This window comes from Calonectris borealis, chromosome 3 (assembly GCF_964195595.1).
Source record: "Calonectris borealis chromosome 3, bCalBor7.hap1.2, whole genome shotgun sequence".
Classification (NCBI taxonomy): Eukaryota; Metazoa; Chordata; class Aves; order Procellariiformes; family Procellariidae; genus Calonectris; species Calonectris borealis.
This window is the reverse complement of record NC_134314.1, coordinates 51,420,060-51,432,611: the sequence shown is the minus strand read 5'-3', so window position 1 is coordinate 51,432,611 and position 12,552 is coordinate 51,420,060. Positions and strand designations below refer to the sequence as shown.

Below are 12,552 nucleotides of genomic sequence, written 5' to 3'. Positions count from 1 at the left end.
TTTAAATACTGCTTTCCTGCAGCAAGGAGATGTCAACAAGGTTAAGAGCAAAGGATGGCAGCAGAAGAATAAAGGAACCAAGAAAGCTTCAAAATCAAAGAAGAAGAAGCCATTGAAAAAGAAACCTGTGCCACCTTCATTGCAGCCACCAAAACAGCAGAAGCAAAAACAAGCTAATGGGGTAGCTCATAGATTTATTGATGTTTTAGTATTTTGTTCAGCTTATCACTCCTGATGGTTTTTTTGTATGTCTGTTACATTTCATTCTATGCTTTTGTAAAGCATATCTCCTAAAATAGCATTTTTTTTCTTTACATTTAAAAATTACTGGTAAAATAATCGGGGCACCACCACAGTAACGTTTCCAGTGGCCTGCTGAAAGTTGTGCCCAATTACTTTAGAAGTCTGGCTTCATAGTCCCTTCTTATTAGTTCTTGTTATGTTGCCTTCTGGGAGGTGAATTGTTCTGTACCTTCTACTTTTCCTTTAAAGGAAAAAACTGAAATGAGACTTTCTTCTGGTAAATTAAATAGCTTTAGTACCTTTATGCTCCCACTGCATGGTGTTTTCTCCAACTCATGGGCTATGTTGTAGGTACTTTCTTACATTCTCTCTAATTTTCTCATGACTTTTTGAAATGCAACCCCAGAATCAAATACTGTTTTCTCTTCTTCATGTTGCGGGTGCCATATGGAGAAGGAAAATTGCTTCCCTGCTCCTTTTAGCACATGAGGTGAAAAGGATTAATCTTCACTGTAGACATGCTCTGTGACACAAGAGGAGTGTAGATCAGAATAGGAAATAAGGGCTAGGACCTTAAGACAGGTGCTGTGAATGCTGCGTACTACAATAATGCAGACAAAGTTAAGAGTTTTTTGTTGTTTGTTGTTTTTTTTTTTCCTTGCCTATTAGGAAGTAGTTGCAAAGGAAGAAGAAGAGGAGATCTCTGATAAAGGAAGTGAATCTGAAGAAGAAGAAACAAACAGGGACTCTCAAAGTGAAAAAGATGATGGAAGTGATAGAGACTCTGACAGAGAACAAGATGAGAAGCAAAACAAAGATGATGAAGCTGTAAGCCTTACTTTTTCTTGAAGGGTAATGTTGCCTCTGGGGTTGAGAGAAAATGCATTTTAATCCTTTAGGATCCCCTCAGGTTAGGCAACACTAGAATGAAGGAGTAGTATCAGTTCTCCAGAGGTTTTCAGACCTCATTCCGGCATAAGGGTTTTGTCATTGCAAGTCTGTGTCAGAGAGACCAGTGAAGGGTCTTTGCAGCATAGATAGAAAACTTAAAAATGACGTGAGAAAAATAGCTTAACTTCAGGGAAAGATTGTAATGTTTCTTTCAGCTTAATTTGATTACTAGCTGCTGCAGATTTTGTGAGATAAAGTCTCTCCTTTGAACTTTGTTCTTTACATGCATTAGCTGTTGCACGCTACGCAATGCATACTCTAAGCGTGCAGTAGTTGAACGAACTTGTACGTGTGCTTACATGTGCTAACTGTTAATTATTAAGTTAGTCATTTGAAACTGTAATTGAGAATGAGGCATTGTAGTGGTAGATGATTTCTGCACCACAGGTCTTAGAGTGGAAGACTTGTGAGTGACAGCTGGAAATCCCGTACAGGGTGAGAATAAGCTTCTGATGGGAAAAGAATCATCAAGCTTGTAATCGGGACTCTTACAGCTCAGGTAGTGAGTGTTTATAGGCAGTGCTGTAGAAGTGAGTTTTGAAGAATGTGTGCAAGCCCCGCAGATCTGTGTTTTGTTTTGTTTTTTTTAATATTTACATGAATGGTTTTTTACCGTTGCCTGATGATTTTTTTTTTTTGCTTTTAATCATACTGTATAACTTAATCTCTACGTGCCTTTCCCTTTTATAATGTGTAGTGCAGCGCAAGAACTTGTCATATGTATCATTTCCATGGGCTAAAATATCTTTTTTTTTTAATGCAAAAGATGGCTAGTGCACAGTAACTCTTTAAACTTGTCTTCGACAGGAGTGGCAAGAATTACAGCAAAGTATACAGAGAAAGGAACGAGCCCTTCTTGAAACAAAGTCAAAGATAACGCATCCTGTTTACAGTCTTTTTTTTCCTGAGGTCAGTAATAGCAAACATTACAGTTGTGAAACATGAGAATGAGTATAGTACAAATTAATTGCTCTTTTTATATTTTGACTGTAATACTGGGCTTTTTAAAAAGTCTAATACTTGAAAAAATTGCTAATCTTCATTTAAAAGAAGTCTTAATTTGTAGAATCCTCTTGAACTTCTTCAGATACTTTCCTAAAATCTTTTAATGTATTATTCTTTCTATCCAGTTCCCAGAGACTTGCAAACGTGTATGCTATTTAAGGTTCCTTTTTGATAGCAATAATGCTAAAGTTTTTTTTTCTGCTGATTTGCTACATATAGGTAGATTCAGAATGAAACCTTTCACATATATAGGGATTTAATTTATAGTCCTTTTCTTCTCTTTATTTTTTGCTCTGGAACTTGAAAGCACAACAGTGGCTTTCATATAGAGTTAAGGGTAGAGTGTTACTTGCTCTTTATCTAACTGCCAGTGCCTGTGCGTGGGGGAGGTCCTGACCCCTCCTGTGTTCACAGTAATGACAGGAGAGTTTGGGGGTCATCTGGATCAGCAGATTGTTTTGGCTTGCTGCTTGACTTCAAGTCTCAATGCAACAGCGCGGTGGCCACGCAGGGTGGAGAGTGTTGGCAAAGCTGTCTCTCTCTGTCACAGTGTAGTCTGGAAGTGGCGGAAGCCAATTGTGGAACAATCTTTCCGATAGAGCTCAAAAATACAAGATTAGGTGTGGATGGGTATCAGAGAAAGGGATGTATTTGAGAATGGTGACTCAGTATAGTGGGTAGGCTGAAGTATCTCTACAGCAGCCTTTGGTGTTGAAAGTATTTTCCGATATATCAGTTGTTACTTACACAAACAGCTAACCACTCAATAGGTGTCTGAAAACCCACTACAGCAATGAAATCTTGAAAAAGACGGGATTTTTCAAAGCGTGGGTTTTGTGTTCTGAGCAAATAAGTCTTCGGGAGGCGACCAGATTGGAACCAGGAGGAAGGAGTATTTGGCCACACTTTCCTTCCAGGCCGGTGGTTCAGAGGGTTTCCTTTGCTTCCCTGCTGCCTGACTAGGGAACTAATCTAGGATCTCTCCTCTCTTGTCGTGCTATCTCAAATAACAGGGAGGCGGGATGCAAGGCTTATGCTTCCTCTTGTGGTTTAAAGGAGACAACTGAAACAGGGAAGAACAGGAAAACATGAGAAAAAAAGAAGACACTGTGTATATTTGCTCCCTCTTTTCAGTCCCCAAGGCTCTTTATGTCTATACCCTGTACAGCTTGTTGCGTGTGCAAAACATACTCTGTTACCCGCATGCTTGTGATCATACTGTTCCTGCTGTCTTCACCTAGTTCTGCCATCATTAGAAAGTAAAGTGTGGGAAGCAAGACCTGTTGCTAAGGAGCCAGACAAGATATACAAATAAACCAAAGAAATTGTTTTCCTGAAGGCCTTAGCTGAGAGTTGTGTGGCCTCATGACATCTAGTTTTATAATGGCTGATCTTAATGCTGTGTTTTCCTGACACTGTTGGGTACCCTCCCATCTCTCAATACAGCTTCCAGCAATACACCAGCATAACAGAAAAAGGTGTACTGGCATTCTGCTCTTCTGGCTGCCTTAGATCGTGTCAAATATGCAGCAGAGTCTTAATACCTCCTTGCTGCAAAGGCAGCTGGCTTTGGTCATCAGTCTAAGCTCAAACAGTGAGTATGTGCTATGCCCAGTGCCACAGGGGTGCTAACGATCCGTATTTCTTTTTTACTGCACTGAGGGTTCCTTCGGAGACTTGGCTTATTCTTACTCTGTTCAAAGCTGCTTAAGCTTCAGCTGTGTGTAACCAAGCTGCTGATGGGTTTTATGGTAAAACCTAAATACAGTACTATACTAAAAAAAAAATCTAGGGCTGAATTGAATGCTTGAACTTGAAAGATACACACGTATTATCTCATGGTACCGCAGTTGTAAATTTTCCAACCTCTCTTCACTGATTTCCTGAAAGCTGAATGCAGCTGTACCTAGTGCTGTAGCTGCAGTTGGAGCATGTTCAGATAGAGTTGATTTGCGATGTCTGAAGAACAAAATCCATCGTACTCTCTGGGTGTTTTTTCATCTGTGATTTAGAGTATTATGTGTATTGTGGTCATGGCCAGTTTGGAGATGCAGAGTTAAGGATGAAATGCTGTAGTTTTGTGAATCTCTGTATTTCCAGAATTTAAGGATGTTTGAGTGTAGCTGAGCCTAATATACTTGGTCTCAGGAGGTAGCCTTAACAGTGTTTCATCTAAGTTTTTGGGCAGTTGATTACTCTGCCAGAGATGCATCTTTAATCTATGCAGGTTCCTAAATAATTATCTCTGCTCCTGCATCCATGGATCCAGAAACTGCACAGATTGTAGTTTTGACATTTTTAGGTAGAAACTGGCCCTGGTGTTCCAATTTCATGAACATACTGGTTCCCTGGCATGCCAAACCTTGCACCCATCTGTTAAAGGGCATTTTGCCTGCTTGCCTGTTAGCTTGCCAGATTCTCACAGGCATAAACTTTAAATTCCACCCAATAAGAGAGAGGAAAATAACACTTCTGCACAGTTGTCCTTTCTATAAAAAAGCAGTGGCACTTTGGGTCAGGAGCTTTACTTCCTAAGAGTTTACTCTATAGATTCCTTTGAGTATTAGATCACTGAATGTCATTTGTTTTGGTATTTCTTTCCTCCCTTGGCTGTTACTTTTACCAGGTTTTGTGAAAATCCAGTTGACAGTTTTGATCTTTGTTCTAAAAAAAAAAATAAATTCCTTGCCATTGAGCGTGATGGAAACATACATAATGTATAGTAAGTCAGCACAGTGTTTTGGTAACATCAAAAATAACATACTGATAAAAATGCAGATCCTTTTTTCTATGGTCAGAGTCCTTATAGGCCCAAAATGGCGAGTAGCCATTTCTGTAATGGGTCTAGCTTCTGCAGTTCTTTTTCATCTGTACTGTTTATACTGTTTATTCTTCTATTCCTAGAGGCCCCTTGGCTAGGAAATAAACACGTCGACTGCATAAGGTTCTTCTTTGCTACAGCTGTCAAGCAGATGGACAATATATTTATTGTTAAAACTTAAAGATAAAATATCTTATGTCTTGTAATCACATGGGACAGTTTTTCATAAAGAAAATCACTTGGAATAGTTGTAAAAAGGACTTCCTATAATTCTACAAATTGTGGTCTTAAATAGTATTTGAATAGGTTTTTGTCTTGTTCTCAGTGCTTGTTCTAAACACGTGAAGGAATGCTGTTGCTTTACTGTGATGCAGTTGCTTTTACTTTTATACACTGTAAAATGGGCATTAACATATTGAATTAATTTTACACTCCTCTGCTCTGGGACTCAACAGTGCTAATCGGGGTGTTTTGGTTGCTGGTGTGAGTGTCTTGCCATTGTAAATCTGTAGTTTGCTAGTTGAATATTTCAGTGAGATGGTGATAATTATTACTAGCATAACAATCAGTCACTTCAAAAGAGAAGAGGAGTTAATTTAGCTTTTGTAATTTTTCGGCCTGCATTATCTAAATTTCAGATCAGCAAACATTGACTTCTGAAGTGCTAAAAAAAAAAAAACAAAAAAAAACCCAACAAAACCCCAAACAACAAAAAAACCCCACCAAGCCAAAACAAAATAAAACCCAAACCACACCAAAACTACTGAACTTTTGACTCTTTCAGTAGAGACAAAAATTCTTCAAATTCTACATATTAACAGCATTTGCTTCCCACCTGTGGAATTTGGAAGGGGTTCAGTGGTGGTGTTAAAGTCCACTGTATCCTTTCATTCAGTCCTTCTAACGCTGTTAGATTAAAAATGAAACGAAACAAAACAAAACAACCACTTTCATGTGACACTGAAGCAACTACCTGATTGTTGTTGGTGTAAATATATAAAAATTGGCCTCCTGGTTTGGAGCTTGACTTGTAACTGTCACAAGATGCGCTCTTTAGGGCTCCAGTTACCAGACCATCAGGGGTGGGTAAAAATTGTTTTGGAACACGGTTCAGCAGTCTAACATTTGGGTTGTCCAAAAGGTGTAGGTTTTTCCCCTTTTTTCCCTAAGGGTTATGACTATTACCTATCCCCTCACCCCACCCCTTACTCTTTTTAAGAAAAGACTTAAGGAGGTGAAGGAACGGAAGCTTGCTTTGCAGTACTAAACTAACTTCGTTGCAATAGAAAGGTTTCAGCTTCTATTAAAACGAAGTGGATTTTGCCTAAAATGTGTGCCAGAGGGTTAACCAAAAGAATAGTGGTTGAATGAAGAACAGTTGATGTTGAAGAGCTATAGTCTTTCCCATTTGAGAATGGTGGTGTCTATGCTGCTGAACTGCACCACAGTTTTAAAAATTTGACTCCAATTGAGGGGTAAACTATTATTTTTGTACAGTGTTGCTGTCTTTTATGAAGGACTGCACTCATTTAATTTCATTTAGTTTAGGAACTGTGCTTTAGTGCCTGCAGTGGCAAGACCTTTGAGACCTGTAGCTATTTTGAAAGCTGTGTGTGATGGGCAGCAGTTGTTGGGTATCCTCTACAAATACCAGTATTGCCTGTGGTCCATACTTCCTGAAAGTGAAATCTCAGTATGTCCAAATTCCAACTTTCAGCAGATTCTCCCTTTTTGGAGGGGGAGAGAAGTGGGGCAAAGCGTACTTTCCTGAAAAAGATTGTTTACCAGGAGGAGTACTTTATCGGTCTTTTGGCACGCCTTGCTTTATATGCTGACCTTTTTATCCAGGCTGGATTTCTGTTGAAGGACCTAAGGTAGTATATTGCATGAAGTTGCTCGTTAATCCTCAGTGGACACAATTCTTCAGAACAGTTCCATGTCTCACATGGTAGCTTAGGCTGAATGTATGGAACGAAGCCTTTGGAGACCAGCAGTTACTTGTGATAACCTGTTTGCTTTCAGTGTGCAATATACACTATGTGTTTTATTCATACACATCCAAGAGTTTAAAAAAAAACCCTACCAAACACAAACCACTTCCTTTCTATCTGTATTATAAGGACTGGTGAATCATAATTACTGTTACAAAGTGTAGGGGCATAATTCTATATGACTTCAATAATCCTGGTTTTTTTGTGGTTTTTTTGTTTGTTTGTTTTTTTTCTTTCTTTTATGAAAGGAAAAACAAGAATGGTGGTGGCTATATATTGCAGATCGGAAGGAGCAGATGCTAATATGTATGCCATATCATGTTTGTACACTAAAAGATAAAGAAGAGGTAAAGTACTTGAAAAATTTTCTTTTGGGGTATTACAAAACTGTACTAAAGTGTTTTAAGGTATGCAAATACATTTAGATTTTAATTTTTTCATACTTATCTCTTAAGATGGAAAACAAATTTTACTCTCCTGATAAAAACAGAGAAGAGCCTTTTAACTGTGAAAATTGATAATGGAGAAAGAAAAAATAGTTTAAGACGACTTTCAAGGTTTTTTTTTTTCTCCCTGATATCGAACGCTGATGAAAACCAGTATTCGTACACAATGATCATTCTTAAAGTTATTCAAATGTGTGAGAAATACAAAGTGTTCTTTTTCTGTAAAGCAGAGGCTGTGACAAATTAATTAGCCTCGGCTCATATGAACCTTTCTGAGACTGGAACCTTTCTGAGACTATAACCTTTGGCTGTGTTCTTTGCTTTTCTGAAAAATGGAGATTTGGTGTATTTTGTTCCTTCAAACTAGATTTTATGTTCAATTTGAAATAACAGTAGAGTTCAGGTAATACTTTCAGCAGACTAAATATTTTAACCTGTTTGGGTTTTTGAGATTTAGGAAGCATACAACAGGGTGAAATTGTGTACTTAATGTAGAGTTACTTGGTTTAATTCAGAAAATACGTGAGTCGATGATTATTCAACTTTCATGGAAGGTATTGTGCTTGGGTATTCTGTCTCTTTTTTTGCGGGTATTTTGTTATGTAGAGATTTTTCAAAGAAGTGTTACTTTTCAAAGAAGTGTAAGAAACTAAAACTTTTAAAGAAAAAAAGTATTATTCTGTAGTAGTATTTATTGCTTATTAGAGTACTCGGGTATTAGTTCTGATGTGTCACTTGAAAGCAGTAAGAACTTATGGCATGAATTCTGTTTTGCAGGTAGAGCTGAAGTTCCCAGCACCAGGCAAGCCTGGAAACTATCAGTACACAGTTTATTTAAGATCGGATTCATATATGGGATTGGACCAGATTAAACCATTGAAGGTGATGTTTAATTGTGTTATATATTTGTATTGTATTGAAAGCTACTTCATATGGCTACCAAAACCCCCAAAGTCCTGTTATCTTTAAGAATTCAAGCTGTCCTAGTTTTAAAACAGTGGCAAGGAGGGACTTCTAAGCGGTTTCTGCCTGATGCCAGTAGTGGCAATTTTATGATGGATTAAATGGGACTAACGTTTGTGATGCTTTCCAGTGCCTGCATATTTTAATACACGTTTTCTCACTTTTATTCAATTTCTGCAGTATGGCTGGCTCTGCCATGCCATTTCCCTGCCCTTAGTCCTAGATACATCCAGTTAATGAGAAAAATCTGGCATGCCTTATTTCTGGAAGCAGTTGTTGGTTTTGTTTTGGGTTTTGGGGTTGGTTTTTTTTTTGTTTTGTTGTTTGTTTGTTTGTTTGTTTGTTTTTTTAAAACTGTCAATTTTGTGTGGCGTGTCACTGGTTTTGGGGTTTTTTTTTGTTTGTTTTCCCAAATTGGTGTGTATTGTCTGTAACCCTTTTTTTCCTGTCTTTTCTTTCTTTACCTTTATCCAATTACAGCTGGAAGTTCATGAAGCAAAACCAGTGCCAGAAAATCATCCACAATGGGATACAGCAATAGAAGGTGATGAGGACCAGGAAGACAGCGAGGGCTTTGAAGACAGTTTTGAGGAGGAAGAGGAAGAGGAGGAAGATGATGATTAAATAATACTATTGATTGACTACAACATCTGCACACACTGCAAACTCTTGGTCTGACTGTGGAACTGTACAATAACCAAGAAACACAGTACAGAAGCTTTGAGAAGGCTCAGTTTAATTTTTCTTTACCAATTAAGAGTGCATTATGTAACTTCTCAGTGAAGGTGAAACAAATCTGTTTCCATTGTTGCCATTGATACACCTTGGAATATGCTTATGGCTCGTTATAGCCTTCAAGTGCAGGATGGTGCATTTGTTTCAATTGAAAATAAAAGCTTTTTTATTATAAATGTCCGAAAGTGTGGGCTATGTATTGTCTGATCAGTTTAGGGTCCAATTTAAATAAAAGGTACTATTAGCTAGGAGCAAACTTTAAATCAATTTTTCTGCATTAGGAATTTATTTTAGAAAACGTTTTGGTATATTTGACATTACAAATCTCTGTTGATTGAAACAACATCTGCTCAACTTTCAAACTTGATTGGTTCTGTGGTATTCATTAAATATTTTGCTGTGATACTGCTCACATCATTCATAGCTTTAAAAATCTGTTTTACTTAACTCGATCATTATAAATTGGTATCATACTCATTGCCACATTCATATATTCTGGAGGGCTGCTTTTTTAGGACTGTTGCCTTTTTATGCCCAAGATTATAATGGAAATCATAAATTTTCTTGACTCTGCCATAGGATACTTATTAATGGCTTAAAACATTTTTAAGCCTTTATTTCATCAGATCAGCAGAAGATCTGAGTCTTTTGATAAACAAAATGTCTGAAAGCAATTTTGGGACCACGTGTTACCTAAGTTGGTGGCTTTTGTGTAATACCTTTATAAAAGGTACATGCTGAAAGCCGAAGTATATTCTTAACTCTGCATCTATCTGACTCTGTCGGAAACATTTTAAGGGTAAAATACAACATGCAAAGAGGGCATGTTTTGTATCAATTTTGAATTCCCATCAATAAACTGGACAATTTGATGGCTGTTTGCATTTGTAATAGCGTGCATCTTTTTGTCTGAGTTTTTTTACCTCAGTCTCCTGCAGGGCTGTAAACAAGACAGTGATTCTATCCCTACTACTGTTTTAAAAAAAAAAACCAAACAAGTCTAATTAGAGAATAAATTCAGGGAGGAGAGAATCAGGGCTGTTAGTGTATTGTATGTCTCGACAAAAGCCATGGATGGATTCTTCCTTTTCCTCCTCTCAATAAAACAAATGAAAGTGATTAATTAAAAGTTGTATTTCTATATTTCAGAAATACATAGGAGTGTTCTGCAGGTAGGAACAGATATATTTCTGTTCCTATGTATTGAACTATGAAAATGCAATGCTGTAAAACGTGACAAATTGTCATGCAGAAAAATTTCCATCCTGTGAAAATTGCCCAAAGCCAGAACAGGTGCACGCTGATTTGTGACCTTGTTTATGAGAAAGGGTTGTCACTTTAAATGCAAATTTACATTGTTATATTCTTTGTAATTGCAATAGTTGCAAATAAAATTTGAAAATGTTCTAAATGAGATTATGGTATCTTTCAAAGTACTTCTGAAGTGCATATTGTGCAGGAGAAACTCTTGTAAAGCATTAGCAGTGTCAGGTCTTCAAACTCAAGAATGAAGGCTAGGTTTAAATTAAATGGCTTGTACACTTGATGCCTTTTAACTCTAGTTTTTATTTTCAAAATACAGTAGAGAAATAACAATAAAAAGCACTAGTTCCATTCCGTAGGCTTGAAATACTGCTCTGATGAGAGAAATGCTTAAGGAAGAGTCACCAGACTTCTTATTATCAAGTAGGCAAAATGAATGCTAAACTTACATTGTTCTGCCAAAACAATTCATAGTGGACTTCTGTGGTGGTTAGAAGTTGGGAAGTGATTACAGTTAGGAGCTATAATTGATAGTAAGAACATGGGAGGGGGGAGTGCTCTGACTACTGATCCCTAAATTTGACTACTAAAAGTCAAGGTATGTACTTGCAAGATGTGAATGCATTGAAGTGATTTAAAAAAAAAGAAGAATCATGTCCCTGGTCTGAACACTAAAGTATTTTCTTCTTAAAGATTGAAGCTGACAGCTGGGATTACACTGAAAGTCTGCAAACCAAGGACACCTCTATCGAGCTAACAAAAGGCTAAATCTAATACTTCTTCCAATGTGGGTCTCCTGCATTGTCAAGGTAACTTAGTAGAAGATGTGAGGAAAAGAACTGCAGTGGTACTGGAAATCTTCATAACATGAAGAAGGCATGCTGATACTTTCTCTCTTGAAAATATCGGCTATATAGTTGTGCATTGTTTTACAACGCCTTCCGAGACACATGCAAAAATGGGGCTGAGGAGGTATTTAAGAGCTTCGCACAACTGAAAACACCAGCTGCAGATGCACAACTCTTATGAGTGTTACTACATTATTGAGTTGTTGGTTGGTCTATTGTGTGGTGTGTCCCTTAATAACCATTTTTTAGTAACAATTTGAATTGTCGTTCAAAGATTAAGTAACACTCTCTTGAATAACCAGGGTGGGGTAAAACTTTACAGGAAGAAGCAGCATTTTGCTGTCACTGTTGTATATGTCTTGCTTTTTGATAGGGTTTAGGGATGAATTCAGCCAATTTTGCACCTAACTCTTTTGAAACTCTGGACTAGTAGCTGAAGAGTAAAAAAGTTCCAGAAATAAAATCTGCTTTGCTGCTGCATCCCCTGTGCAATAGTGGCCCAAGCATAATTTGGAAGCGTCTAGTATCGTTTCAGTGTCAACAGATTTATTTTTGCCTTTTTGCTGTCACACTCTCTTTTTGTAGCCTCTTGTCCTAGATCAGAGTAGGCACATGCATGGCTGGACTGTCCACCCAAGCAGAGATGCTGCAAATACCTTCAGGGCTTGCAGAAGCCGCTTCCAAGGGGAAAAAATTGGACTTGGCTAGAATAGGCAGGAGGGCGATGCAGCGCAACTGGCCCTGCTCCTCCTGGCCCAGCTTGTGTGTTGGTGTACGGGGTGCGGTAACTCGCCATTAGTAGGTGGCAGTACCATGAATTAGATTTAGGGTAGATAAACACCGCTTGTTAAAATCAGGGATAAATGTGAAGTAGGTATGTGCAGGTAAAAGAACAAGTTATAAAAGCGGGATTTTTTTGTTTATGTAAAATGATTTAACCCTTCTGCCCCCCAACCTAACAGTGGTTGGTTAATATTAAAGGAAACTTCCGTTTTTTCTGGTCTGATGCTGGATGACTGGAACGTTACGCTTGCGCAAAAAAACGATCGACCCTCTCTAAATCGCCAATGTCTTGTGAATGGAAAACCCTTAAGCTGTAGGGGAAGAGAAGGTGCTTTTTCCATCGCCCGGGTGTAGTTCCAGCCCGTGCTCCAGCAGGGGGAGGCAGGGGCATGGATTTCTTCAGGAAACCCTGGGATTCTGCCGGGGGATACCAAGCGTATTTTGAGCTGTAGGTTTGGTTTTATTTTCCTCCTCTCTGGAGGAGGAAGGCATAGGTGGAGGTT

At 38.1% G+C, this 12,552-nt stretch overlaps 1 protein-coding gene across 3 annotated transcripts in view; it reads left to right on the top strand.

Annotated features, from left to right (window-relative positions):
• SEC63 (SEC63 protein translocation regulator) overlaps positions 1 to 10,566 on the top strand; it is a 62,961-nt gene extending 52,395 nt beyond the window's left edge. For all 3 annotated transcript variants that reach the window (XM_075145620.1, XM_075145621.1, XM_075145622.1), the window contains 6 exons: positions 23 to 181; positions 913 to 1,071; positions 2,002 to 2,103; positions 7,260 to 7,358; positions 8,235 to 8,339; positions 8,901 to 10,566. In XM_075145620.1, coding sequence (XP_075001721.1) covers positions 23 to 181; positions 913 to 1,071; positions 2,002 to 2,103; positions 7,260 to 7,358; positions 8,235 to 8,339; positions 8,901 to 9,044 — 768 coding nt within the window. In that variant the 3' untranslated portion in view covers positions 9,045 to 10,566. The remainder of the gene's footprint in view (positions 1 to 22; positions 182 to 912; positions 1,072 to 2,001; positions 2,104 to 7,259; positions 7,359 to 8,234; positions 8,340 to 8,900) is intronic.
• Positions 10,567 to 12,552: the final 1,986 nt, after the last annotated feature.